Source organism: Schizophyllum commune, assembly GCF_000143185.2.
Source record: "Schizophyllum commune H4-8 unplaced genomic scaffold SCHCOscaffold_2, whole genome shotgun sequence".
Classification (NCBI taxonomy): Eukaryota; Fungi; Basidiomycota; class Agaricomycetes; order Agaricales; family Schizophyllaceae; genus Schizophyllum; species Schizophyllum commune.
In genome coordinates, this window is record NW_026089539.1 from 1412507 (window position 1) to 1438412 (window position 25906).

Genomic DNA, 25906 nt, shown 5'->3' on the forward strand with positions numbered 1-25906 from the left:
AATTATCGTCGGGTACATGCCGTGGATTGTGAGTCACAATGACGCGCGAAGAACTTCCGCCCGAAATCGCACTAATTTTGGACTTGCCTGGGAGGGCTGCAATGGCGCGAAGCAACGATGAAGTCCCACAACAGGAAGGCGTGCTATCCCGGTCATTGTATTGAATCCCACAGTAGACAGACTGCCAGGTGGCAGGAGCTGAGAGGAAGTCCCAAAGAAAGCCGTGATTTGGTGTCCATATTTGCACATGTTGCGCGAAGGACGGCACGGCCCGGCGAGTGCCGTATTCAGCTCGGACTTGTTCTCTCGATCACAGCACTCAACGTCGAGTCCAGGACACCGGCGGCGGGATGGTAAACGCGCGACGGTTCGCGAACCAGGTGCACAAGCAGGCCGCGCGCCTCATGCGCGGCGGCGGCATGGACAAGGAGCCCAAGTGGTACCAGTCCGTGCTCGCCTTCCCCCCGCTCCCGCTGCCCGGCAAGATGCCCGCGACGCGCAGCGAGTTCGACGCGAAGCCGCGCGACGTGGAGGCGTTCTACAGCAATAGGAGCAAGCAGCAGCCGAATACGACACCGCACCCGTTGACTATATACTACCTTGAAGACGACATTCGCAGGCAGTTCTTCCGCGACCATCCCTTCGAGACGTTCCGGCCGACGACGTTGGTGGAGGGCAAGCGTATAGCGGCGCCGAACCCCGTGACGGGAAAAATGTGGACACGGCTCCGCCAGCGGGGGCACAACCCGCGCGCAGAAGAGTGCGTTGCAACATACCTTCCCTCTTGCTCCGTTACTGACTTCCCCGCAGCGCCGTCCAATTCGCCCTCAACCTCTACGTACACCACGATCTCCCACTCTCAGAAGCCTACCGCCGCTCCGTCGCCCAATTCCGCGCCCTCCGCGGTGAGAGACAGACAGCCGTGCAAGTTGCCGCCCTCGAGGCCCGCTCCCTCGGCGCCATCTTCGGGCACTCCGAGATCGAGCACGTCTTCGAAAAGATGAAGAGGGGGCTCGCGGGCTGGCAGCGCGCCGCCGCAATTGACGAGGGCGAAATGGCTGCACGCAAGCGCTGGAAGGCCGTCGCGGACCGGTACGAGGGCACGGTCGAGTGGACGCGCGGAGAGAAGTACGTGCGGCTGTGGCGGGATGGTGTACGGCCGACGTACTCCCCTGCGATATCACAACCTACGTCGGCACTGGGCATCGCGCCACCCACGGCAGCGGACGCAGCGCAAGCAGCTTCGGCACCCACTGCAGACTACGTGTCGATGCTGCCCCAGCGCGCATAGGGAGACGGCTAGATGTACCATTTTACCCTTCTTTAATCCATCCTGGGATCCTCTCCCGCGTCACATCTCTCGCTTGAACCTTCGCATCACCTTATCCAGTCAGCGTCAAGAAAAGGGAATATGCACAATAAAATACAGTATGTCGAGCCTACGCTGACGACGTCGCCTTCACCCGTGCCTGTGCCGCCTGCGCAGCATTCATTCCCATCCACGTCTTCTCCACCAGCCCCAGCAACTTTTGCATATCCGAGCTCCAATCGTTCATCACCTCCTCCGCCGTCCTCTTCGCGCGGAAGTTCACGATCCCCGCGGGTCGGTCCACGCGTGCCCACACAGTGCCGCCGACGACTAATCTGCACAGCGTCTTCTCGGTTTCCTCGGGTGAGAGGTCGAGGAGGGAGGTGAGTCGCTCTAGCGTGATGCGAGTGTAGTACATGGCGACGACGCGGATGTTCTGAGGTGGTGTGAGAGGTTGTTTTGTAAGAGAACATGAGAGAGGACGTACGTGCTCTATAACGCGCATGTGCAAGTCTTCCCAGCGTTGCTGGTTGCTGAAGACTGTTGTTTGCCGTAGGAAGGTGCCATACAGCGACTCGATACCCGGCCAGCGCATGAGCTCGGGTGTAACGAAGCATTTTGCGAGGTTGCTGAGGGGACATCAGTGCTCTGTTCGTAAGGTGGACCTCAGGGTACGAACTATTGCATCTCAAGCTTGAGCAGAGCCGGGTTGTTGTAGAGGTGGTGCAGCATGTCGGATTGCTCGTTGCTGTGCGGTGCGAGTACGACGTAGTAGATGATGTGTTCGAGGGCCTGGGCGAAGTCAGTAAGTAAGGAAGATCTCTAATGCTAGCTTTTAGAACTTACAGCCTTGCCCTTGTCGTTCACATCGTCCTTGATTGAAGGTGTTTGCCACACCTTCTCGTAGTACTTTGCGGTTGCCAGATAATCCCGCTCGTTCAACGCATGCTGGATCATGAGGTCGTAGTACTTGAGCTTCAAGTCCTGCTCTAGAGGTCAGCAACCCGATTAAGGTGCCATAAATTCGGTACGCACCTCATTCTCCTTCTCCTTCAAAAACTCCTCATTGACCTTCCGCCCGCCCACGCGCACCTTCACCCACTCGCCCTCACCGCCCCCGAGCGCGTCCTTCTCCTCCTTCTTCGCCGACTCCGCATCCTTGATGCGCGCGACGGAGATCAGCAGGCGCATTTGCTCGAGGATGAACTCGGTCTTCTCGCGGCGCTCCATGGACGAGTAGGTCTCGACCTGGAGCTCGGAGAGGATCTCGGAGGCCTTAATGAGGAGTTCTTTCCGCTTCTCGACGGAGGCGGTCTCGTTGGCTTGCGCCTCATAGTAGTGGGAGAGGAGGAGGGTGACGCGGGCGCGAGGGGTCTCAAGGAAGATCTACAGGCGGGTGTCTGATCAATGACATGTACGCATTGTGGAAGTATGGAAAGCGCACCTTCCCCTCGGTGACCGTCCGCAAGGTCTCGAGAAGTTCCAACCACTTGTCCGTGCCGTCACGCTCCTTGACCTCAGGCAGCCAGGCGATCACTTGCTCCACCATCGCCTGAATGACCGACTTCAATTGTCCGTGCTTCTTGCTCAATGTTTGTATGCTGTTGTTGAGGACTTCGAAGGTGCGCGCATCGTAAGCGTGCTGCACGATCGCCTTGACTAGGCGCGTCGTGGACTTGGCGTCTGAGGCCTATAACCCAGTGAGATATATTCCCCTAACGCTGAACATCACGCACATTTCGTGATTGCTTCTCCAACACAAAGAGCTTGTCAATTCCCTCTTGTAGTTTACCGCTCTGCAGGTTTCATTCAATCGATGCGTCAAGAAGAGACGCGATGAGGCGCACCTTCACAAGCGCCTCCGCCTCTGGAAGGAGCGCATCCACCTCTGGCGTATAGTCGCGCTCCTGCTTCTTGTTGTCGGACATCGCGTATTTCGTGAGAGGGGAGTTCAAGACGCGTGTGGTGTTCGTGGAAGGGGCGCTAGGCGCGATGGATGGTGAAGACAAGCAGGACGTGCCCAAGTGACGCGTCGCCCACGTGGCTACCATCACCTCCTTCCTCGGGCTCCGCGGTCCGGGAACGCGCTCAGCGATCAGCACGTCCTCATCCTCGACGCTCATGTTTCCTTCACCGAACGCGAAGTGTACAGACTTTCTTGCCTTCCTCGATGTACTCTCTATACCATCGCGTGGACTTGCAGGCTTTTCTGTCCTTGCACGAAGGTGAAAGTCATAATCATACTCAGTAACGTCCTAATGGCCATACAGCATGCGTAAGTGATAAATACGTGCGTTAAAACAACATCAACCGACATGAAGGGTGTCCATCTCATAGCTCTCCTCGTACGGCGTCGTCCGCCTCAGCCCCGGCTCCACACAGTCCGCCCCGTTCACGTTCACCGGCACCTCGACCGTCTTCATGTCCTGCAGTTCGACCGAGGCCCGCGGCTTCCCATCCAGCGAGGGCAACCGGCTGCCCAAGCGAGGCGCCGAGGGCGACCTCGAGTCGCCGCTCAGCAAGCCATCGGGTCTGCCGTTCGGAGGCCGTGGGCCGTTTCCCGGGGCGCGTGGATCCCTGCCCAGGACGCGGCGCCCGCGAACCAGAAAAAGCCGCAGCACGGCGTGGAGAACGCGGATTGGGAGAGTGAGGGGATACAGAATAAATAAGCGACAAGCAAAAGACATCAAGTTGAGCATCGCGGGGATGACGAAGAAGGGGTTCATGAGGTGTAGCGGGACGGCGATGATTTGGCGAGGGCCAGGGAGATTGGGCAGGATAGTAGCAGATCGGCGAAGGAGGGCGTTCGGCCAGCTGGTTGGTGGTGGAGACGGAGGTGGCTGGGAGACCGCTGGCGGCTCCTCAGGCTCGGTCGCGACCGACTGCGAGGACTTCGCCACAATAGCCTCGATGGAAGCAACGCTGGTCCGTGGTGTTGCATCAACCTCTTGGGCCCGGCTTCGGACGACAGCGCTGACACCGGTGGATACCGTGACCGGCGTTGCGTCCACAGCCGTCGATGCCTGGGATGGTCGGACGTAGACACCCCTGGATCTCCTCTCGGGCTCGACCTGCACCCCGCTCTCCGCCATCTCGCGCGCTGCTACATGAACGATCTTCTCATAGTCCTCGTCGTACGCCTCGACCAGCTCGTCCTGGTACATGCTGTGCAGCGTCCGCACATCGTCGTCCGCCCACTTGCGCTCCGTCAGTCTGACGTGCTGCAGCATGGGCAACCCATCCGCGACCTGCTGCCATGCCCGCGCGTGCGGCTCGTGCAGGCCAGGTCGCGTGCGATCGTGGAACCAGCGCATGCCCTCCAGGCGGGGTGCTAGGTGGCTCAGCGCGACGCTCACTGGGAGCGGGTCCCCGATCCACGAGTGTCCAAAGTGCAGGTGGCGCAGCGACGTCGACGTCGCATTGCGGTCCTCGAGGATCTCCGACCAGCCCTTGCGGGCGTCGATGACCACCGCGAGCGATTGCAGGCGCCTGCACTGCGTGGTGAGCGGCACGAGGTCGTTCAGGCCAAGCAATGGGGCGCGCGTGCCAATTGGGAAGCGCGCGAAGGGGCACAGCTTCACGTTCTCCAGGCGCGGGCACATCTGCGCGACGTGCTCGACGTCTGCGCGCGTGAAGATGACCGACTCAGGGAGGTCGATCTCGAGCCGTGCGAGGCGCGAGAGTGGGCCGAGGTGCTGTAGCGGCAGGTGCTTCGACGGCGGGTCGCGAGTCGTGTTGCGTAGTAGGTCGGTGAAGCGGGACGCGCCCGTGGCAGAGACGCGCAGAGTCGCCAAGCTGCTGGCGTATCGCTCGGAAATGACGCCTGACAGTTCGCGCCAGGCATTCTTCTCCGGTGGATCCTCGATGACAAGCTCGAGCTGAACGAGCGGGCTGGTCATGTGCTTGAGGAAGACAGCGATTGCACCAGCCTGGCCCGTCAGATGGAGGTGGCGGAGGCGGGCGAAGGCACCCCTGGGTCGTGCGTGCGCCGTCAGCCGAGCGGAGTCCTTCCTCAGGTCCTTGGTGTCGCGCTCATCGTCAGAGAAGACACCGGAGTCCGTATGCGCCGATGCGGGCGTCGATACGCCCGAGCGCGGGACCTCGTCGAAGAAGCCCTCCGCTGCAGCCTGCGTGCGCTCCGACAGATCGAGGCGCAGGCTTTGCAGGTGCTGCAGCGTACTCGCCCACCGACCAACGTCTGCCGACAGCGCCCCCGGTGCCGACAGCATCACACGCTCCAACGCGTCCTGCGGCGCGAGCAGCTCGGTGAACTTGTCCGGCAGCGGCGTCGCCGAGGTGAACGAGAACGAGAGCAGCTTCGTGCGGCGGGACAGGTCCGCGAGGAACGCGTCCAGCTGCGGGACACGCGTGCCGACCTCGAGCGTCATATGCATGAGCTCCGGGTTGAGGAAGAGCGCGGCGCGGTCGAGGCCGGCGGGCGTCTCGACGCGCCAGACGAGCGTGAGCAGGTTCGGGAGGATGTACGTGCGCGGGCGATGCTGCTCGATGATGGGGAATACGTTTGGGCTGACGTTCCCGGCGCTCTCGATGTAGGTGAGGCGACGCACACGCTCGCCGTACTTGAGCACCTTCTTCCACTCTTCGGGCTGCGGGGCGCGTTGCTACCAGAAAAGTCAGCATTGGTTCGAGTCAACATTTTTTCTGCCACTCACCATGCCCAAGCCAGGCTTGCGGGCCTTCTTCAGGACCGACCCCGGGAAAAGGCCGAGCAGCGGGATCAGGGAGTCAAGCTCCTTCCACAACATGTTGAGGACGGGGTCCGAGAGCGCACGACAGGTTCGCGCCATGCGCGACAGCATACGCTTCCCTCCCGGCATCTCGAGGATGGACTCGAGCACCGTCTTCAAAACGGCAGGATCGCGGAGAAGTGGCAGCATGTTCTGGTAATAGACGGCGTACGGGTGATATGAAGAGGAGGCCTCTGAAGACGACAAGGATTTCTTCCTGCGTCTTAAAGACTTCTTTCCGATGCTTCCTATGCTCGACAGGCGCTGGTGCAGTCTCGACGGGCGGCGTTCGGGCGTCGCAGACGGTCCCGGTGCGTCGGCTGAAGAGGACGACGAGTGGCTGAAGGGAAACGGCAGCTTCCCTAGGAGTGACATGTTCGCAGAACCGCGGAGAATCGATATATACTGACGCCGCGGGGTGTTCTACACGCCGCACCCTGCAGGAGATGAGACAAGCGGAGAGGAGATATGGGGGAGAAAGTGGGCAGCTGCGTCCCGGCGCCTGGCTGGGTGCCGCCTCAGATGACAGACTTCGGCGGGGCGTTTACGTGCCGTGCGCAGGGCGTTTGGTATGCCGAGGAAGATGGATATCTGTATATGTATGCGGTTGGTGTCTTATGAAGGAGGGGACATGCGTTTGCCTCGAGGCACCGTTTTCGAACGTGATTATCGTGGTGGCAACTCTGATTTCACGAGTGATTCATAGCGACGATCGCGAGCTGGCGAGATGGGTCTGTGTGTCGCAGAAAGCACTGTTTGTTGGCGGAGTCCAGGATGAGAGTTCAGAACAAGGCATGCCTCATTGGGATGGCCAGCCGGTGCCGCCGGGGTCACGCGGTGCATGTTCAACTTCGCCACGCGTTGTTCGGAGGCAAAGCAATTGGCGGAGATACTTGCAATGTTCCCAGGATCTCGGTTCGGCAATTCTTGAAGGTCTTGTGTTCGCCGAGAATGAAAGCCACCGAGTATCAGACAAGGGAATTATCATGAAATCGTTCATATCGCTACAACTCTCCTGCAGCCCATGGAACACCTTCCCCTTCCTCCCAGTCTTCCTCCTCCGTATCAGCCCGATCCCCGGTCCCTTCATCCTCCCCCACATCCCAAATCTCGCCTGCCTTGGGGTCGTAATGACCGACGCGCCTGCCGTACACCAGCCCCTCTGCCAGGCGGCGCTCCTCCCGTGCTGTGCGCTCCTCCGGTGCGATATCGAGGATCCGCCGCAAGTCTTCTGGCAGGTTCACCTCCAGCGTCTCCTCCGCCACCTGCCCGTTGTCATCCATGTCGAAGGCGCGAGGTGAGGCGCCCCTGCGCTTCGTGTGCAGCAAAGCCGGATCAAACCCGTCGAAATCATCATCGTCCTCGTGCGGGGCGTGTGTAGGGTGCCGGTTGAAGACCTTCACCACGACCTCGTCTTCTGCATCGGAGGTGGACCCGTCTTCATCGTCGACCTTCGCCTTCTTCCGGCTAGCTGACTTGGCAGCGGCCTTGCCCTTGGCGTTCATATACGATGATTTGCGATGTGAGTCGGCGGGAGGCGGGGATGGTGGGATGAGTATCGTCTCCGCGTGCGTAGCGGTAGGCGGAGGCTGTGATGCTGCGACCTGTTCCACTGCGCGCGACGACGATCTCTTCTGAGCCCGCGAAGGTTTACTCGGGGCAGCAGGCTTGTCGTCGCCAGGTCCTGATTCTGCAAACAGGTTGTCCTTGGCCAGGTGCATGGGATTGCCGAACGTCTTTGCATGGCCGTTCGTGAACTTCTTCGCAGCCAACTTGGGCGCAGAACGAAGCTTTGGCGGCGGGACATGACCGTCGGCTGACGTATCCATCTCGTCCTCGGAGTCGGTGGCACCCTTCTTCATTGCAGCCCCGAAGAGCGCGAAGGAAGAGGTACGCCTGAGCTCGCCCTTTCCGCCGTTCTGCTCGTCGAAGAGCTTCATGAAGCCGGCAGGGGCCTTCATGGGGGAGTCGTCCACGAAAGACGCGTCGCCGCTCATGGGATCGTCTTCGTCGTCGCTGTCGCCGGGCCGTGACCGGGCAAGCATTGGCGTCGTTGTCAGACGTCTGCGCTTGTCCGGGGACGGCGACACAGGGTCACCCCGGAGGCGCTTCCGCGCTCGAGATACGGCGGTCGAGGTCTCGGGAGTGAGTTGCTGAGATAGAAGGGGTGCTCGTATCGAGTTTATCGAGGGTGCAATCTCAGGGAATGGATCTGGAGAGAGAAATCGCTGCGACGAAGCTGTCTTCGCTGCCTTCCCTTTCACCGGGGAAGCAAACAAGTTCGTACGCGAAGGATTGCTTGTTCGAGATGCTTGCGGCTTCGTAGACTTCTTTTTCTGCGGCGAGAAGGGGTTGAAAGCGGGTAATGGTGCCGTACTCTCCGCGGCACGAGAAGTCGATGCAAGCATGGTTGCAGAGGTGGACTTGGACTTCGCGCGAGGCGGGGTGGTAGGAGTGTTCTTTGCGCTGGACTGGGATGCCTTGGTAGAGGAACCCTTCGTCAACGCCTTGTACAGCTTGTATTTCTCCGCTGCGACGCGTTCAGTGACCGAGCCTAGCGACACGAAGTATCACGCACCAACAGAGGGTTGACTGCGAATATCATCGACAGTCGGGTGGCGTCCATTGTTCTGCTTGAATGCGCGCTCCCATGCCTTGATCTCTGCTCTGACTGCGGCTACGTCTGCCATCGCGAACGACGCGGTTGGAGGAGAACGGACTTGTTTATTGATTGCCGACACGGTCATGCGGCATGTCACGTTCGCGGCCGGTCACCCCATCGTCACTGTCACTGCCGGCACACGTGCCACCGGAACGATTTCTCTCTTGACCATCGACGCCCACGTTCATCTCGCCGCTTTGTTGCTTATCGTTGCCTGCTCTCTCTCACGAACTTACGAACACGATGTCGAACCGCCCGCGCCCGAGCATTCTCGAGATGTTCGATCCGCTCGCGCGGCCGTCGACGCCGCCTCGCGACGGCAGCTCGTCCGACTCGGACAAGGAGAACTCGCAGCCGCCAAACGCGGACCTCGGCATGACCGCCATCTTTGGGCGCACGTACAAGCTGCCGCACTGCAGCCCAACTCAGCCCAGGCAGCTCAAGACTCGCCTCGTGGATGTTGGAGACGTGACGCTGGACCTCTCGCAGGTCCATGTGCAGGATTACGATTCGGATGAAGAAGACCAGCATCTCCTCACCATGACCATGCCAGAGGACGATGAGGAAGGCGCTGAATCCGAGACCGAACAGCCTCAGCCACCGGTGGAGCCTCGCCTCCGTTCTGGTCCGTCCACACCGCGCACTCCACTCGGCGAGCTCCAGCTCGAGCAGGAGACCCCCGTCTTCCGAAGCAAGATCTTCAAGCGTGAAGTCCTGGACTTCTCTCCGCGCACGCCGCAGGCCTTTGCCAAGTCACCATTGTCTTCCGTGATCGACAGAGTGAACGCCTCTGGCCGTACCTTTGCCTCGCAGGAGCCGGCTTCGCCTGCCCTAGGCAGCCCTATGCCTTCGCCCAAGCTCGGCCCTGAGATCAAAGTCTCTGCTGCAGACAGCGAGTCGGACAACGGTGACGAGGCGGATGTCGAGGAGAACGAGAACGACGTTCCGGAGCCGAAGCCCGCATCGCCGCAACCTGCGCTGCGGCCGTCGCCAAACCTCCGTCCCAACCCTCGAGATTCCTTCGCGTCGAACACCTCCAACCGCATGTCTCTCGACCTTCAGTCGTCCTTCCAGCTTCACTTCGAGTCGACGGACGCAAGCTTCGACTTGATGAATGACAAGATATCCTTCTTGCACAACACGAGTAAGGGCGAGTCGTTTCTGGCCGACTTAGACGAGTCTCTGGAGGATGATGAGAATGGTGCGTGCTCCTTCTGTTGAGTTACATGTCCGCTCAAATTCGATGCAGTAGTACCGCCTCCCATCCCATCTCCGTCCAGCTCGTCCTCTTCGAAGTCGACTCCCCGCGCGTCGCCCAAGATCACAGGTATGACGGCTTTGCTTGCTAAGAAACTTGCAACTGAACTGGTGTCAAGAAGCAGTTGATGAGGTTCCTGCCACTCCTACGTCACCTTCGCCTCCTGCGGCACCGACGACTCATCCGGACTCCGCGCCGCCTGTGCTTCTCGACGATGCCCCCGCATCACCTAGTGAATCGCCAGCAACTGAGGCGCCTTCACTTGCAGTGTCGCGTGCGCCTTCGCCAGGTATGCGTGTACATATGCCCTCTTTGTTCCATGCTGACCGAGGGGAATAGACCCAGTCTCGACTGCAACTGTCCGTGCGCCGGTTTTTACGGCCCCAGCTACTGCATCTCGCCCTGTCGCAAAGCCCGCTGTAGCCACGCCGCAGATTCCTGGTGGTCGTCGCACATCTATGGCACCACCCGCTCTCGTCCCGGCCCTGCGTATCGTGAAGCGTACCAGGAAGGAGCCACGCTCCAGCACGGTTTCTTCGCTGTCCTCCACGAAGGAGGAAGCTGCAGTGGCGGTCAAGGACGCGTCAGCGGCCCCAGCTACCTCCAAGCCGCCGCGTAGGTCTTCCGTCTCCAATGCGCAGGCTTCTGGTCCCCGCAGGCTGCTTACCAGCGACGCGCCTGCCCCACCGGTGCCTACGCTCAGGCTTGGTGGGTCCGGCCCCAAGCGCATCAAGGTACCCGCTGCGAGCACGCCCGCGGAGGCACCTATGCGGCCTACCTCGCGGATGGAGTCCGCCCCTCTTCGCCCAGTGGCCCGTGCTGAGGCATCTGTTCATGCGCGTCCCGTACCGCGCGTGTCCTCCGCTCCTGCGCCGGTGCCCGCGAAGGACCCCATCACGCGTCCTGGGGTGCCACGGGCGGTGTCGTCCAAGCTACCTGCCCCGTCTTCTAGGATCCCGGCGGTTGGACGCTCGAGCGGGCTGCCGATGCCCGCTTCCAAGCGTACCGTGCCCACCATTCGTCGCACGTAGGACGAGGGCGGACGGCTACGCAGAATCGAATCAGGACAAGGGACTTAGTATGCGGAATCTCTCCAGGTCAGGCGGTGCTCCCGTCGCCCTCGCTCATATCAACTATCTACTATTCGCTTTCATCGCATCCAACCAGGCATTTTCTCCCTCTCAAGTACGCAGATATCTAACACTGTACACTCCGTTATGACATGGCTCTCTCGTCCAATGACAATCCAACAATGCGCATATACATACGAACATCTTCATGGGCTTTTTCTTCGTCTTTTCTTTCGCTATCTCATTGCATTCATTAGATAGTCGCTGTGGACCATTGACTTGGTCTTCGGCTGGCTTTTTAGAAAACAAGTTCCTCACCTGGACCAACATGCCCTTCATGTCCCTCTCACAACTACATAGGTAGCTAGACTCTGGAGTCGTATGCAATTCCTTGCTTTGCTTTTTGTAACTCAGTTCTCCTTCGATGATGTTGACTTGGTGTTGACCTTCCTCGACTTTTGCCGCGCGCGTCACGCGTCAAGTCTGGGCCTTGGTGGCGGTAGGTGGGTTTCTTTTGGAATGGCCCTGTCTTTGCTCACCGTAGGCCTGGCGGTCGTGAACCTTTGTGGTCGGAGGTGAGGTCCCCCACTCGTATGATGCCGTAGGCTGACGTACTGGCGTAGGTGGTGGTGGTGGTGAAGGCTATGCGAGTATTTCTGTCCTCGACACTGCTCCCTCGCGAAAGTTCCAGCTGGAAAACCGGCATACATTGTACAGCCAGTACATGGCCGCCGTGCACATGGGTACGTCTCCATTGCTCTGTTCATGAACTCTTGCTGGTGTCCAACTGACTACAACGAATGCTAGCACCTTGATTGATGATGTCCTTATTGATCAACGTGCTAAGCTATCGCCGTCCCCAACGCTAAGCCCTGTGTCTTGCCGCGAAGTTGGGCTCTGGCGGCCCCGCTAGCTTTCCGTCCTGACGCCAACCCGTAAAACAATGGAGCCTTGACGCCAAAGGTTGCGTCGAGGGCCAACAACATGGGCCTTTACTGCCATATTGTGGCAACATTACTTGCCACCCGTACCTCCCAAGAGATGACCGAGAACATTCTTCGTCATCATCTCTGTCCAGTAACCTTTTCCCTGACATCCATTGCCCCCATTGACGCCCACCGGCACCCGCTGACACGAAGGGCCTCCTCCATCCCGAATCGCGGTCTCCTCTATTCCCGAATCGCAGCGGTATAGCGGGTGGCAGCGGCTTCCATTTGTGGCGCGCCTGGGCAACCGTTCGTCCGATTTTATCGTCTGCCGGGTAGTTGTTGGACCATGGAAGTTTTCCGCTTTGTATGCGGTCTTGGCAGCGTCACCTGTCTCTGACAGCTTCATATATGTCTCTCGTCTGCATTCCTACCTCTGACGAAAGTCCGCTATGACTTGCGGTCGACGAGATGAACGCCATAGCAGGCAGACAGAAGGTATGTTCTCTATCTCCGTGTTCGATGATTTGCGGGTAACCCTCATCCTGCTCATTAGCCTCGCACCATACCCGACTACAGGATAGCCTCGCACCATGTGCGGCAACCTCTAGCTCGCCGCACCCCGAAAAAAGTATAGAGTGACGGTGGAAACTTCCGCGCAACATCCGCGTCCAACCAAGGCTAAGTTGGCCGTCCCAGGCTCGCCGGTATGAGCTAACAAGCCCCCAGGTCCCCCCGATACGTGCTAACAACGCGCGCGGCGCAGGTCCAGACCGTCGAACGCCGTGCTCGTACCGTTCCCCGCTCTCCAGCCTGGGTAATGGCATCCGCCGGAGCACAGCGTTCAGCGGCCTACACTGGTCAATGGGTCGGGTGGAGTGGGGAGGACGGATGTAGCGCGCTACAGCCGAGCAGGAATGAATGGGTTAGGCGTTCACGACCGGCGAGATGTCGTTCAAGACCGGCGAAGAGTTCAAAACCGGCGAACAGGGTGCTAATGGAACACGTAAAGCACAGGCGCGGACGGTGAACTTTTCTGCTTTAGTGACGGCAACTTGCCTGCCCTAGTGGCGGCAACTTAATTCGCTAGGCAGGGTAATAATTCGGTAGGCAGGCAAGTAATTGAGTCCAGCCCAAGGTACCGCGCAGGAATGCGGAGGATATTACGAAAGGTGCGCCGCTCGGGTCGCGGAAAATGTCGTTCCTTGGGCTGAGGAGATGCTCGTCTGACCAGCTTTTGGACGATGGGAGCGCGCGCAGGCCAAATTCATCGTGTACCATTCCTCCTCGTGCACACGGCCAACGAGCCCCAGCCGTGGAGTTGACCATGATGAGCAGTCGGTTATCCTCAAGCAGTGCGTGGTCTAACGTCGTGTTCGCTTCCGTCAAGCCGTCTAATATGAAGACGGGGACATTCTGTGCCTGCCGCGCGGCGATATTGGGGGTTGAGCGACAAGAATATTCGTTTGAGGAAGGCAAGCAACTCACCAAACACCCGATGACGGTGACGAGAAGGTCTAGGGGACGGAGCAAGAAGGGGTGACGGAGTTCGAAAATGGGGCGCCCGGAGAGGTATATAAGGTGGGCAGAGGCAGCAGTTTTTCCTCAGCAAGCCTCAGCAGCTTCATTCGCATCTCCTACCAGCAGCGTCTTTGCTCTTCACCCCGCTTCTCACTCATACTCTTCACAATGCGTTTCTCGCTCGCTCTGCTTGCTCTCCCTGCTCTCGCGGCTGCGGCTGCCGTTCCCGGCGGTGGCAAGGGCGCCGGCCAGGCGTGCAACTCTGGCCCCGTCCAGTGCTGCAACGAGACGACCACCGTCAGTACTGCCCTTCTTACTTTCAGACGCTGCCTCTGACTCGTCATATAGGTCGCGAACGCGCAAAAGCAGGGTCTCCTCGGTGGTCTCCTCGGTGTCGTCGTCGGCCCGATCACTGGCCTTGTGTAGGTTCTCTGTGATTTTGCCGTGGAAGGTTGCTCAATTTCTTTCAGCGGCTTGAACTGCTCGCCCATCAGCGTCGTCGGCGTTCTCACCGGCAACAGCTGCACCGCTCAGACTGTCTGCTGCGACCATGTTACTCAGGTTCGCCATCTATAGAGCCACTTAGCGTTTTGCTTACTGTCCTTCTTTGCAGAACGGTCTCGTCAACGTCGGCTGCACGCCCATCAGCCTCTGAGTATGCATGGACTCGTTGTGCGAACTATCTAGGACTCTATAATCTACCGTAGCATGTATCGTGGCCTCTGAAAAAGCACGTTCGTTGTTGTCCGCATACTTCATGGTCTCCTCAGCGCCTTCGATTGCGGTTGTAAGATGGCTTTTTACCGAATAAGGCAACACTTGCTGTTGTGGGTCCATTGACGTCGTCATTGATTGCGTACTTGACAAGAATCTGGGCCCTCGGTCCCTTGTCTCCGCGCGCACGTGGTCGACGAGCCGCTATTGTCCCTCCGTCACAGCCGGCGGACGGAGCTGCATTGCCCTCGACACTTGTACTTTGACTCTAATTTCAACGTCGTAATCGCCGCCTCGGTCCTCGCCGTCTCGCTCTCTCCTTTTTCTCTTTCGTTTCCTCGCATGCTCAAGCTCTTCAAGCACCGTTCCTCGGCGGCCCCGCCTCCCGCTCGACCCCCACCGCGCGCCCTCAGTCTTTCGCCGGAGCAGCTAAACGATCCCGCATTCTCGTCATCGCCGGCGGACAACCCGTATGCAGCGCACGGCCGGACAGACTCCTCCACCTCCACATCCTCCTTCGTCGTCGTCCGCAAGCCGCACTCCCACGGGCCCGCACCCGCACCGTCGCCACGCAAGTCAGCTGAGGAGAATTCATCCGGCGAGTCCGCCGACTCGAGAAGTTCTGCAGAGACCGTCACGCCTCCCACGTCTGCTGACTGCCACGATTCGTCGTCTGCGGCTCTGAAGCAACCGTCTCGATCTGCGGATATCCCTCTTGTCACCGTACACCCATCTCGGCCTGGTCAGACCGCTTCTCAGCCCAATATGCCCTCCAGAGAGCGACGCAGTCCTCCTCGCGCTGATACCAGCAACACTCGCCCCTCCGCTCCCCCTAGATCGACCACAGCACCTGCACCACCAAAGCCAAAAGCCTTGGATAGCATCGATGAGCTGGACGAGTCGAACATGTTCGGCGTCAACCTGCATAACGGGGGACCATACGACGCAATCAGGAAAGCTGTGAAGAAGGCCTCGTCTCCGCCCTCAAACGTGCGTGTTGCATGCGTACTCTTGGACTTCTTCGCTGATTCTGGTATAGGGGAATGCTGTACCCTTCGGCGCGTCGCTAAACCTGTCTCCAGGGCAGGTGTTACCACATAACTTCCATCCCTATGCGCCGTACCATTCGAATGTTACGCCCTCTAACATCGACATGCCTGCGAAGCCGCCACCTCGCGCCAACTTCTTTCCATCGAGTGCTTCGGCGCCGGGGCAGAAGGAGGCGACTGGTCTGCATCGGGACGACCCCTACGCTCTGGCTACCCACGCGCTCCATCAGCCGGGGCTTCCCCCCACTACTGCACTCCAAAGGGCTGCAGGGATTGACCTGCCTCCAACGGGCAGTGGACAGCCACACAAGCGCAGGGGAAGCGAGCAACCACCGACATGGAATCCTCCCATGGCTCGCAGACCCAGCAGGCCAGAAGTAGCGGGTCCCTCGCTCGCTGCCCCTGCTCCGAGGCAAATACCTCGTATGCCCTCGGCGCCGAAGCTCCCCAGTGCGATGGGCCCGCCTTCATCAACCCCAATTCCGCGTCCACCATCGACTCCTGCCAACGTCGGGCGTGAGCGCCTGCCCTCTCGTACACCACCACCACCCATGCCTCCCATGCCGCACGCAAACACAGCGCCAATGCCCTCGCGATCGCCGCCGACTCCGACGTCTCGTAGTGTCTCAGCGACGGCGAGCTCGACTTCGACGACCCCGACCCAATCTTCATCCAGCATGCCTCCTGTACCAGGACCTTCACGTACGCCGCCTGGCCCCTCACGTACTCCTCCGACGAGCTCGCGCACCCCGCCACCGCCAGCGCGGGCGCCCAAGACTGTTCGCAACCCTTCGCCTAATGCTCCCCCGCCAGCCTACGACGAGATGTTCCCACCTGCCGGTCCTTCACGACCTGAGAAGACCGGGCATCTCACAGTGCCTGAGCGAGAGCAACAAGAGTCGGAGCCTTCGGAGTACGGGGACGAGGAGGATGCGTATGGCGGAATGGAGGATACGCCGCCTGCTATACCAGCGTCGCTTATGCCTGGCGGAGGCGCGCAACGGATACAGCAGGCCCAGCCGCGCCGGTGGAGCGAGCAGCCCAGCAGTCCGATGGTACAAGCTGGGCCGCCGCCCGCCCAGCAACCCAGACGCGTTGGTGTCAACCATGGTCTCTTCGAGCAGCGAGTACCGGAACCAGGCGCTCAGCATATGCAACGAGCAGCGACGGTTACAGGGGATCCACGCGCTGCCCAGCAGTACTATCCGCCTCCTCAGCCAACAGCGTCAGGCTTCATGCGGCCTCCTCCACCTGGGCGCCCGGTCAATGGCTTCACGCAGTACCCAAATGCAAGCAGGGAGAGGGTACCCATGGCGCATGGACCTCCGCCTTCGGCTATGCCTATGCCGGAACGCAGAGATCGGCGAGTATCAGAGCCCTGGGGTATGCAACAACCGAGCCAGTACGCGCCCTCGGTGTCGACTTCCTCGTCCGGCATGTCTGGCCGCCCGCGTCCCTCGCACGTCCCGCAACGCCTCGTCATGCCCTCGCCGCTCAGCGGTGGGGGCCCGCCCGGCAGCGTGCATCCACCCCCGCGCACCGCATCCATCCAGCAAGCGCGCTTTGTGCCCCCGCGACACTTGCCAGCGTCCAGTCAAGGCCCGCCTCCCGCGCGCAGCCACATGCAGCATCAGCACCTCAGGCAACTCGGGCCGCCGTCGATGCAGCCCGCGCCACCCTCGATGCAGCGAGCGCCACCCTCAGTGCAACCTGCGCCCCCAGTGGCTGCACCCATCGCCCGCAGCCAGTCGTCGCGACTATTTGAGGACGACAGGAAGCTGAGGAAGAAGGGCAGCGCGCCGCCGCCGAGGCACGAGAGCTTGCCGCCCGTGAGTGTGGACCTTGGCTTTGGGAGGGCGGCGAAGGTGCCGGAGCCCGCGCCTCCGCCGAAGAAGCGCGTGCTGAGTAAGAAGCGGGGGATCTTCTAAGGGCGACGGCGGACGGCAAGATGGGGCTTTGGTATGTCTGCTCGCAGCGCTGGACGCTGGTTCGTGTTGGGATGTGTTTACTCATGTTGTGTCATGCCAGTTACGCTTTCGATGAAGCTTTGGTGCTTTTTTACTCCTCCTCCTCCTCCTCCTCCTCCTCCTCCTCCTCCTCGCACCTCTCGCATCCTCTCGTCCTCATCTTCGTATCCTCTTGCGTCTCATCTCTTTACCTGGTCGGCACACATGTGGGACGCTTCCCTGTATTTTTATGCATTTCCTCCTTCATGATTAGTCGTATCGTCTCATCGACATCACGTAGATACTTGCAACCTAACTTACTCCCTCGACCTAACTTTCTCCCCTCGACCTAAATTCCTCCCCTCGTCTGCTTCTTCCGGCCTGCTACCCCTCACGAACCGTGACGACTGGCTTCGCATGGACCCTTGTAGATACGTTGACGATTTTTTTGTGATTGGTGGCCGGAATGTTATGCTGATAATCACTCGATGCTCGACTAAAGTTCGAAGGCGCAGGGCTTATTCATTGCAGCGCATCAAGGACGAACGGATCACTGGACCTAAGCAAACATGTGCATTGCGCGACGTGAAAGGTATGAGTGGTCAAGCTCAATTTTGTTGAGGATCAATTCGGCCAGGTACGAGCTGGTTAGCGATGGACAATAGATAGCTGCAAGAGGCCAGTCATGAGCGTCGACCACTGAGGCAAGTAGCTTCTCGGACGTACCCTATCTGTTCTTCACGGTAGTTGTCCTTCACAACCGAAGAGCCAGCGGCGGTGAAGTTCATCGTATTCTTCTCGAAGCCATACTGCGGCCAAGGAGCGTACCCAGGGTGGGTGGGATCCAGATTGTAGGCGAAGGAGATCCTATACCGTTATGGTCAGTTGGTGTATGCCTCAGCAACGCAGTTGATGCACCAATAGGCCGCCGTCTGCACCTGTAATGCGAAGTCTCTTTGTTTCACAGGTCCGTCGTTGAGGAAGACATACTGGATCTCTGAGGTATGAAATACTGCTATGCTTCAATAAAATTCTGACAGGAGAATAGCGCACATACCGCCCTCCCACTCCTCTGCGCCCGGAGGCTGCTGGGACCAAAGATATGACCAAGCCGGAATTCCTTGCTCGTGCGCGGCCTCTATATATCTTCTGCGCGGCGCTTGGAAATGTATGTCTAGCCAATATGAATCCTCTGATGTATTCAGCATATGGACTTGACGTACCTCCGTACAACGACGCCGCACGCTTGAATTGGGCCCCGAAGAACGTCTCGTTTCCTGTGTCATACGGCGACCCTAGTGCCGGGTTGTCGGGGTACAGCGTCTCCAACTGCGCCTTGGAGGTGTCGTTCGTAAAGAGGGAGACGTTGAAGTTGTGATAGTTCTGCTGCAGGAAATCCCATAGCGCGGTGGTGTTATCGATGGTGTTGGGATAGACAAAGGTAGTGCCCTCGTCGCGGACGTCGCCTTGGATGAAGGGGATGGGTGCGCTGTCAAGTAAAGTCAGTGTCTCTGGGGTGACGAACTCAGGAATTGTGTACGCACATCTTGCCCTCATCCGTCAACTTCGAAGGCGCGTCTGGAATGATTTCGCCGTCTATGGTGACACCCCATACCTGCAAGGGAATCAACAGATCTGTGGGATAGGGAGGGGAAATAATCGTCAGGTCGTACCCGGGTCCCGTAAGTCTCTTTGTCTGCCGCGAGCGCCACGGAGGCGTTGTATAGAACCTCGTAATCCGCCGTGCGCATGCACTCGAAAGCGTCGGATGCTGAGCTACAGCCGGAAAGCCTGACCGTCCCATCGTAGACGGTGTCGTAGTAGGGTGCGTCGACGACGGAGACAGAGGTCGTCGAGCCGGACTCGAAGATCTGGCAGGTAATTTGAGCGTCAACTGTAAGATGTGAACAAAGACCCTCACCGCCCCACGAAAGAGGTCCGTAGATACATTGAGCGCATGGTAAGAGAGGGAGATCCTGCGAAAGTCGCATAATTGCGTCGGAAGAGAGCTCCTGTGCTAGTGGACTTCACGTACGCGCCAGAGGACTGCCCGAAGACGGTGACCTTGGTCGGATCACCACCGAAGCGATCTATCCAGCTCTGAACCCATCGAAGGCTAAATACAATCGCATTAGTGACTTGGTGGCATTTCTCAAGGAAGGTAGTTATAGCTTACGCCTCGCGCTGGTCGTACAGCCCCAGGTTTTGCGCGCCCTTCTCGGAGGCTGTTATTCCTCCGCTGAAGCAGGTCACACAATGCCCTACTATGTCATTCAAGGGCCCGCAAAGCTCACAGAAAGCCCCACACAGCAAGCCTGTAATTGATGCCGATCTGTATGAGGGGCATACCCTGCACAACGATGGTCAGTATACTGTAGAGCATGAAGCCTGACGTGGATAGAAACTCACGATAGACGCAGAGAACTTGACCATCTCGTGACCAGGATAGTGCGAAGCAGCACCTACAGTCAGCTGCCCTCCGTGTACCCACACCATGACGGGAAGCGATGCATTCGCAGCGGTTCCTTGTGGTCGGAAGATGTTCAGCGTCGTGCAGTCCTCTGCTATGCCGTAGACTGTCGATAGGATGTATGAGAAGCGCAGCAAGTTATAAAGGGCTGACCAAATCCTACCTCCAAAATCAACGCCCAGAGGACCCTGGATAGTAGTGAGCGTTGGAGCTGATGTACAGAAAGGACCGACTCACTGAGCTAGGAAGCTGAGGGCAGGCAACTCCGAATCTGCTCGCATCGACCGTATCATTATTCGTGTAGTCCACTGGGGTTGAGCGCCTGAAGCGTTCAGATGTCGCATAAGGGACGCCGAGGAAGGTCTCCACGCCTAGACTGGCATTGTACTGTCCGCGAACTGTCGTCTGATTGACTTGAACGATGACTGGGTAAGATGTGTCGAGCTGAGTCGCGGCGACGAGCACTGTGGGTAGGAAAAGCAATTGGAGTAGATGCATCGTCTTGACAGCGTCGGAGACAAGAGGCAAATGCCAGAGGCATAGTTTGCCACCAGGCGTGGGTGCGGGTCCATGTTCGTGAGATCGGAAGCGAGGCGGGGGAAGTGGATGTCAGGTCATGACAGGGTACCGAACACCATCAATCTGACAAAGATAGCGCACTATTGACGGCTCGTAGGGAGCTACATTGCATGTGCGATGGGAGTGATTTACCCCATGCTTGGGATGCTCTCAGCACGGCACCTTCCGCGACGGGTAAATCAAAGCCTCGTTTCGAGTCAAAATCTAGAAGTACACAGGGAGATCAGCTAATACCCTTAGACGCCAGGATAGCGAGCCCAGGAAAAATGCAGAACACCTCCAACATCTACACATGTCGAGATTTGCCCTTCATGCCGCGTTCGCCAACTGCTTTCACGGCGCGTTCGGTAACTCCTTCATGGCGCATCCGGCAACTGCCGCTGCCGTGCCACAAAATGGGCCAGGTAGGTGACCAGTTGCGCCGTCTCCTCGCCGACTGGGCGAATCCATTCGGGAGGAATCAGGAAGCCGTACTGTGACAAGGATGAGAGTCTGAAGGTCGATAGACCGAGGCAACTTACTGTCCCGGTATCCCTGAGATGCAACGAGTAGGAGTACTTGATGCTCTCGCGCTTGTACATGTAGTCCATGATATTGCCGCCGGCGCTGAAAGGTTGTGAAGCGTTAGAGAAGACGGAAACTGAGCGCAGGGAAGCCGCTTACTTGTACAATAGCTCGCAAAGGCGTCCGGTCTTGTACCCCATACCGTGCGCGGCCTTCATGCGTTTGACCGCGCCCATCGCGGCCTCGAGTTGGTCCTCATTGTCGCGCGGCATGCGCTGGCAAGAAAAGGAGTAAGGCGTAGACACTACAGTAGCATCAGACGAGTATACGGACGCGCAGATGGATAGGTACGCACACATCTGCCCAAAGCTCCGCAGGTCGATATAGACACCGATCTGAACGACCTGTGAGACGCCTCCGGACAAACTCAACGGTCGACGCGTACCTCGCGGCCAGGCGCGCCCCCAACACCGCTCCCAATCGCAGTCACGTAGTTCGCCAGCGCATTCACTTCGGGGGCCTGGAAAGGTCGAGAGCCGGGGAAAGAGGCAGAGCACGGGTTCGGTGTTGGCTTCGGCTTCTTGTGCTTCTTCTTCAGGTCCGCCTCGCCTTGCCATGAATTGTCGTCGGAGGAAGACAGGTCGACGTCGCCATAGGTGACTGGCCGCCATTTGTAGCCCCAGTTCCTGTAGAGTCGTCAAGTTACAGGATAGATGAGGGGGCTGGTCGATTCGCCTTACCTGTTCAAGTCGATGCCAGTACATTCCACCCCGAGACCGAGAGGCTGGCGGTTCTTGTGCCAGAAGCGGTCGTGCTCCCACGTATATACATAGCCGTCTGGATTTGGTGTGGGTATGATGTGGAAGTCCTGCAGCCAGTCAGGAACGTGCGCACGGATGCAGTAGCAATAGGACTCACGAAATGCTTGAGCAGGCTGCGCAGACTTCCAGGTTCACTGGTATTTGAGGAAAGGGCATGCGCGAGATAGCTTGCAGTAGATGTAGCAATCCACTTCGAGGGGTTGGTTCAGTATTGACGCGCGAGGAATACAGGGAAGAACGCACCTCTCGCGAATGCTGCGCGCCACTGATGACGAAGGCCAGCTTGGTATCCGCCTCCCCTTTCCTACCACCCGAGTGCGCATGAGAGAAACTAAGCAGCTTCTCCTCATCCGAAGGGACTTCCTCGTCTTGGATGACGGCTCCGAGAAGTGGTCTTCCTTCGCTGCTGCGTCCGTATTCGACGATGGTGACCACATCGGGGTAGGCATCGTGCAAGGCATAGAGCATGTCATGAAGCTCGAGGTATGAGTGATATGTGTTATGGTACGTGCTGTTGGGGAGGTGGGAAAGGGAGGTGTTCCAGGGGAAGGCGCTTGCGGGGTAAGCATGATCGGCGGGCGGGGGAGGTGGCGCAGAGATGGGTGTCCTCTCGACTGCAGCGCTGTTGACGCGGTCCAGTATCTTCTCCATCGTGCGCTCCTCTCCTGCATCCCGGACGTAGACATACGCGCCGCGCTCGGGGGAAAGGTGCCATACGTCCAGGTTCGCGTGCTACTGACCGTCAGGGAAGGTAGCCTGCATCGTCCTGTCTACACACCTCAAGCACATCTGCTATCTTATGCACTGCAAATCCATCTGCACCCGGCTGCAGGTGGTACAAAACCGAAGCACGAGTCTGCGGGGTAGACACCAAAGGTTGCTGGTCTTCCCCGTACGCCAGCCCCTCTGAATGCACAACCTGAGCAAGAGCCGCGAAGACCAGCCAAATTATTGTCCTGGCCGACATGGCGGTCGCGGACATGAAGCGATAAGGCCTATTTCTTGGCCTCACACGACCTTCGCGAGTGTCGTGACAATTGAATGGAAGGTGCGCTGCGCCTTGCGGACCGAGTGACCGGTGAAGGGAACTGCTGGATGGAGAAACGAAGGCAATCGGCATCATCCATGGACCCACATTGACGAAGTATGAAAGCCATAGCTTCATTTGGTGATAATCTTGGTTAATTACTGCTACAATTCATCGTTCACTGCTACATTCTCCTGCGTTTTCCCCTCTGCCGCTTCGTCGTCCCAACCACTCTTCAACGCCGTGACACGAGCGGCCACCTGTGCAGTCTCCGGCATGCTGCTCGAGTTGACCTCGAGGATCGTCAGAGGCTCGGTCGGGAAGAACGTCTGCGTCCCGCTGTAAAGGCCACCATCGAGCAGGACCTCAATGATACTCCTGTCGAAGATGACGGTCGCGGTCCACTCCCCGGAAGGCTTGATGATCTGCCCCAGCGAAATTTTGTCGGTGAAGAAGGGGTCCTCAAATCCGAGCGTCTTCCCGCGGTCGACGTAGCAGGTGATGTCGACGCCGCCGAAGAGGCAACCGCCGAGCAGCGCTTCGCCGGATGAGGCCGAGCGGAAGGCGAACTTCACCCAGCTGTTGTCGAACGCCGAGCCCGTCACGTTGACCTCGAGCACCACCGCGTTGCTCTTCACGTCGGCGAAGTCGACCGTCAGGCTCGCATTCGCCAGCGCGTCGTTCGAGCCGAGCTGAGCGCCGAGGACGGGCGAGAGGTCAGCGGGGACCTGGACCAAGTCCCAGCCGATGCGCGGCGCCTGCGTCAGGTAGTGCCGCCTCGGGACCGTCATGGCGCTGCGCCAGCCCTCCTTCCCCGTCGGTACGTTGCCCGTGTACTGCCAGTTGCTCGCCCACGCGATCGAGACCGGGTGCTCGTCCTCGGGAACGCCATAGAAGAACTGCCCGGCGTAGTTGTCCTTCCCGAAGTCCGCCAGCCGCGCCGCGCCGTCAACGGGCGTGAAGTGCGTGCCGTTGAATGTGCCCGGGAAGTACTCCGTCACGCTCCCGCCGAGCGGCGCGCCCGGGTTGAGGCTTATTGTCAGGAGGTACATCTCCTCGTCCGAGCCGTCGACGGGGATCTTGACAAGGTTCGGGCACTCGTACTGCAGACCGAGCAGCCCATGGTGCGAGAAGTTCGACGCGTGCGTCCAGTGGATGAGGTCCGGCGAGGTAAAGATGCCGACGACGAACTCCTGCGAGTACGCGATGACCGCGACCCACGAGTCCTCGTAGCGAATGACTTTGGGGTCGCGAAACTGCGTCGAGTTGATGTTGATGACGGGGTTGCCCTCGTAGGTCGTGAAGGTGTAGCCGCCGTCGCGTGAGTACGAGATCTCCTGGACTTGACCATCGGGCGTGTTGAGAGTGTAAATGGCTACGACGCCGTCGGTTTGGTTGGGGAAGAAGCCGGAGTTGTTGTTCACGTCGATGACGGCGGAGCCACTGAAGACCTGGCTGGTGTTGTCCGGCGGATAGATGGCGATGGGTTGGTTCTCCCAATGATAGAGGTCCTTGCTCGTAGCGTGGCCCCAGTGCTGGTTTCCCGCCACCAAGTCAGTCGGATTATCTGCAGGATACTTCGTCAGTATCTCGAGCCAAGAGGCGCTTTGGCAAATATAACCCACATTGGTAGTAAAGGTGCCAGGTGCCATTAGCGTCAACAAAACAGCCGTTGGGATCGTTCATGAAGTCCTGTGCACGTGTGAGGCCTCATGCTACATGCTGGTCGAGGGTAACGAGGAAGACGTACCGTCGGCGGCGAAAAATGGATCTGAGGCCTCAACGCCCCGGAGTAATCTCCCGAAACGGGCTCGTTCGTCTGCGCATAGCCCAGGCCACTGAGAAGAGCACCAAGGAAAAGCCCCTTCAAGGTCGCCATGCTGTAGTCTGTACCGTTCGAGGTTGCCGAGAGGACGATCTCCGCTGCCCACACGGCGCCTGCTTTTATAGCGGAGAACATCACCGCCACCGGCCGATGTGACGACCAGAAAAAGGGATGGGGTCGGGGGCCAGCTGACCTCCAGACCAGATGCAGGATGGAGGGTTGGGCCTGGGAGGAAGCGTTGCACATGGCATCGGGACCTACCCCGCTATATCCGTGATGAGTGCGCGTCATCACGACCTTGGCGAGGTGAAGCGAGGTGAAATTCGCGTGCGGGGAACCCGGGGGCAAGCCCGAAATGCCCCTTTGTTGCGCCCAGAAAATGTCAGCATTTCACGAGCTGCAGCGAGGAGGGGGCTGGGGAAGAGGAACGAGGCTGTGAAGGGGAGAAGATCGACGCGGACTACCGGAGTGACAAATCATGATCATAGTACGTTCGCGCAGTTCGCCGAGGTTGACCTGACTTCAGCGTCCAAGGTGCATGGAATTACAAGGGCAGATCGACGAACATGTACGGCATAACAGATAGATCAGTAAAGGACGCGGAACATGAACTGGAAGCTGTACTGCTTGGTGTCGGGGTCCCAGTGCGACCAGTTCCAGTACCCAGCGTCGTCGGTCTCGTCCTCGATCTCGCGGGCAGGGATGCGGAATGCGATGGTTTCGTAAGGCTCGGCCGCGACCTAACAGGATATGTCAGCTTTCACAGCTTGACATAGGGATATGACACGCACAATGAGGTACTGGTGGGCTTTGTTTGGCGGTTCCTTCTTCTGTTCGAACGCGCTCATGAACCGCCGCCGAGGGATCACCCCCGGCTTGATTTGAGGCAGATGGACTTGCACCATCAGACCCTCCTTCCCAGTGTCGACGTCGCGGACCTTCGTGACGCGATAACCCGGCCGACCGATCTTGAGGAAGACCTTGCGCTGCACATTTTGCTGCGTCGGCGCGATCATGAGCTGGGCATCCTTCGCGTCACGCGCAGCACGGCGAGCAAGGTTGGTCTGATGCTTCTTGCCCTGAGTGTGCGCAAGGTAGGAGCCTTCATTGGTGTGAAGAGTAAGACAAAGTCGACATTCGAGGGAGCCGAGATGGTTGCGCAGGATGTAAGGATCCTGAGCGCATGTTAGAGGCGTCAGTAGAGGGGGGCAGAGTACGCACCTTAGCCAGGTCGATTGTCTCCAACGCCAGCTTCCTCAGCCGTTCCCTACGGTCGACATTGCTCTCCGAGGCACCTGCCACACCTCCTCCACCAAACTTGCTTCCTACTCGATTCTGGGGAGCGTAAGTTGACTGCTTCAAGCTATACGTGTAGCGCACCAACCTGGTAATCTACAAAATGTCAGTTTGAGAGCATGGTAGCAGTGGCTGTCTTCACGCACCCATGACACGAACGTTGAGAACAAGGCGTCTGGAT

General features: G+C 58.9%; 13 protein-coding genes across 13 annotated transcripts; 6 read left to right on the forward strand and 7 right to left on the reverse strand.

Moving 5' to 3' along the window:
* Positions 1-305: 305 nt before the first annotated feature.
* On the forward strand, positions 306-1745 carry SCHCODRAFT_02610471 (uncharacterized protein). The gene is made up of 2 exons (XM_003038750.2): positions 306-760; positions 811-1745. Exons 1-2 carry the CDS (start codon positions 351-353, stop codon positions 1289-1291), a joined length of 891 nt encoding a protein of 296 aa, XP_003038796.1. The 5' UTR covers positions 306-350; the 3' UTR covers positions 1292-1745.
* SCHCODRAFT_01078031 (uncharacterized protein) lies at positions 1440-3237 on the reverse strand (the record flags this gene model as incomplete). The annotated part of the gene is made up of 8 exons (XM_050340980.1): positions 1440-1745; positions 1797-1938; positions 1989-2101; positions 2156-2298; positions 2341-2695; positions 2754-2999; positions 3046-3105; positions 3157-3237. 8 exons carry the CDS (start codon positions 3235-3237, stop codon positions 1440-1442), a joined length of 1446 nt encoding a protein of 481 aa, XP_050202165.1.
* Positions 3238-3615: 378 nt separating this feature from the next.
* Positions 3616-6432, reverse strand: SCHCODRAFT_02487032 (uncharacterized protein; the record flags this gene model as incomplete). The annotated part of the gene is made up of 3 exons (XM_050342868.1): positions 3616-4366; positions 4508-5931; positions 5983-6432. The coding sequence occupies 3 exons, from the start codon at positions 6430-6432 to the stop codon at positions 3616-3618; spliced, it is 2625 nt and encodes an 874-aa protein (XP_050202166.1).
* A 568-nt stretch (positions 6433-7000) lies between these two features.
* Positions 7001-8761, reverse strand: SCHCODRAFT_02565266 (uncharacterized protein). Its single transcript, XM_003037419.3, has 2 exons — positions 8636-8761; positions 7001-8587 (listed from the first exon to the last, which is right to left on the reverse strand). Exons 1-2 carry the CDS (start codon positions 8745-8747, stop codon positions 7062-7064), a joined length of 1638 nt encoding a protein of 545 aa, XP_003037465.1. The 5' UTR covers positions 8748-8761; the 3' UTR covers positions 7001-7061.
* A 123-nt stretch (positions 8762-8884) lies between these two features.
* SCHCODRAFT_02610481 (uncharacterized protein) lies at positions 8885-11483 on the forward strand. The gene is made up of 5 exons (XM_050344425.1): positions 8885-9920; positions 9969-10046; positions 10096-10266; positions 10317-11313; positions 11368-11483. The coding sequence occupies exons 1-4, from the start codon at positions 8963-8965 to the stop codon at positions 11006-11008; spliced, it is 1899 nt and encodes a 632-aa protein (XP_050202167.1). The 5' UTR covers positions 8885-8962; the 3' UTR covers positions 11009-11313; positions 11368-11483.
* On the forward strand, positions 11359-11824 carry SCHCODRAFT_02151225 (uncharacterized protein). Its single transcript, XM_050341938.1, has 2 exons — positions 11359-11622; positions 11671-11824. Exons 1-2 carry the CDS (start codon positions 11429-11431, stop codon positions 11684-11686), a joined length of 210 nt encoding a protein of 69 aa, XP_050202168.1. The 5' UTR covers positions 11359-11428; the 3' UTR covers positions 11687-11824.
* A 1767-nt stretch (positions 11825-13591) lies between these two features.
* SC4 (fungal hydrophobin SC4) lies at positions 13592-14244 on the forward strand. The gene is made up of 4 exons (XM_003038748.1): positions 13592-13791; positions 13843-13916; positions 13965-14055; positions 14108-14244. The coding sequence occupies exons 1-4, from the start codon at positions 13663-13665 to the stop codon at positions 14147-14149; spliced, it is 336 nt and encodes a 111-aa protein (XP_003038794.1). The 5' UTR covers positions 13592-13662; the 3' UTR covers positions 14150-14244.
* A 157-nt stretch (positions 14245-14401) lies between these two features.
* Positions 14402-17668, forward strand: SCHCODRAFT_02744203 (uncharacterized protein). The gene is made up of 2 exons (XM_003038747.3): positions 14402-15198; positions 15248-17668. Exons 1-2 carry the CDS (start codon positions 14551-14553, stop codon positions 17183-17185), a joined length of 2586 nt encoding a protein of 861 aa, XP_003038793.1. The 5' UTR covers positions 14402-14550; the 3' UTR covers positions 17186-17668.
* On the forward strand, positions 17141-17721 carry SCHCODRAFT_02610496 (uncharacterized protein). The gene is made up of 2 exons (XM_050344426.1): positions 17141-17216; positions 17286-17721. Exons 1-2 carry the CDS (start codon positions 17206-17208, stop codon positions 17554-17556), a joined length of 282 nt encoding a protein of 93 aa, XP_050202169.1. The 5' UTR covers positions 17141-17205; the 3' UTR covers positions 17557-17721.
* Positions 17722-17811: 90 nt separating this feature from the next.
* SCHCODRAFT_02696509 (alpha/beta-hydrolase) lies at positions 17812-20171 on the reverse strand (the record flags this gene model as incomplete). The annotated part of the gene is made up of 14 exons (XM_050346898.1): positions 17812-17872; positions 17930-18070; positions 18122-18215; positions 18261-18377; positions 18427-18692; positions 18748-18818; positions 18877-19074; positions 19125-19179; positions 19239-19319; positions 19380-19442; positions 19498-19553; positions 19613-19779; positions 19837-19861; positions 19911-20171. 14 exons carry the CDS (start codon positions 20169-20171, stop codon positions 17812-17814), a joined length of 1656 nt encoding a protein of 551 aa, XP_050202170.1.
* A 250-nt stretch (positions 20172-20421) lies between these two features.
* Positions 20422-22613, reverse strand: SCHCODRAFT_02610501 (uncharacterized protein). The gene is made up of 9 exons (XM_003037417.2): positions 22356-22613; positions 21821-22309; positions 21675-21767; positions 21497-21624; positions 21202-21442; positions 21112-21151; positions 20916-21060; positions 20774-20858; positions 20422-20725 (listed from the first exon to the last, which is right to left on the reverse strand). Exons 1-9 carry the CDS (start codon positions 22542-22544, stop codon positions 20609-20611), a joined length of 1527 nt encoding a protein of 508 aa, XP_003037463.1. The 5' UTR covers positions 22545-22613; the 3' UTR covers positions 20422-20608.
* A 109-nt stretch (positions 22614-22722) lies between these two features.
* SCHCODRAFT_064850 (glycoside hydrolase family 32 protein) lies at positions 22723-24483 on the reverse strand (the record flags this gene model as incomplete). Its single annotated transcript, XM_003037416.1, has 3 exons — positions 22723-24171; positions 24230-24296; positions 24355-24483. 3 exons carry the CDS (start codon positions 24481-24483, stop codon positions 22769-22771), a joined length of 1599 nt encoding a protein of 532 aa, XP_003037462.1. The 3' UTR covers positions 22723-22768.
* A 374-nt stretch (positions 24484-24857) lies between these two features.
* SCHCODRAFT_02151391 (uncharacterized protein) lies at positions 24858-25902 on the reverse strand. Its single transcript, XM_003037415.2, has 5 exons — positions 25872-25902; positions 25814-25821; positions 25651-25764; positions 25221-25604; positions 24858-25169 (listed from the first exon to the last, which is right to left on the reverse strand). The coding sequence occupies exons 1-5, from the start codon at positions 25873-25875 to the stop codon at positions 25017-25019; spliced, it is 663 nt and encodes a 220-aa protein (XP_003037461.2). The 5' UTR covers positions 25876-25902; the 3' UTR covers positions 24858-25016.
* Positions 25903-25906: the final 4 nt, after the last annotated feature.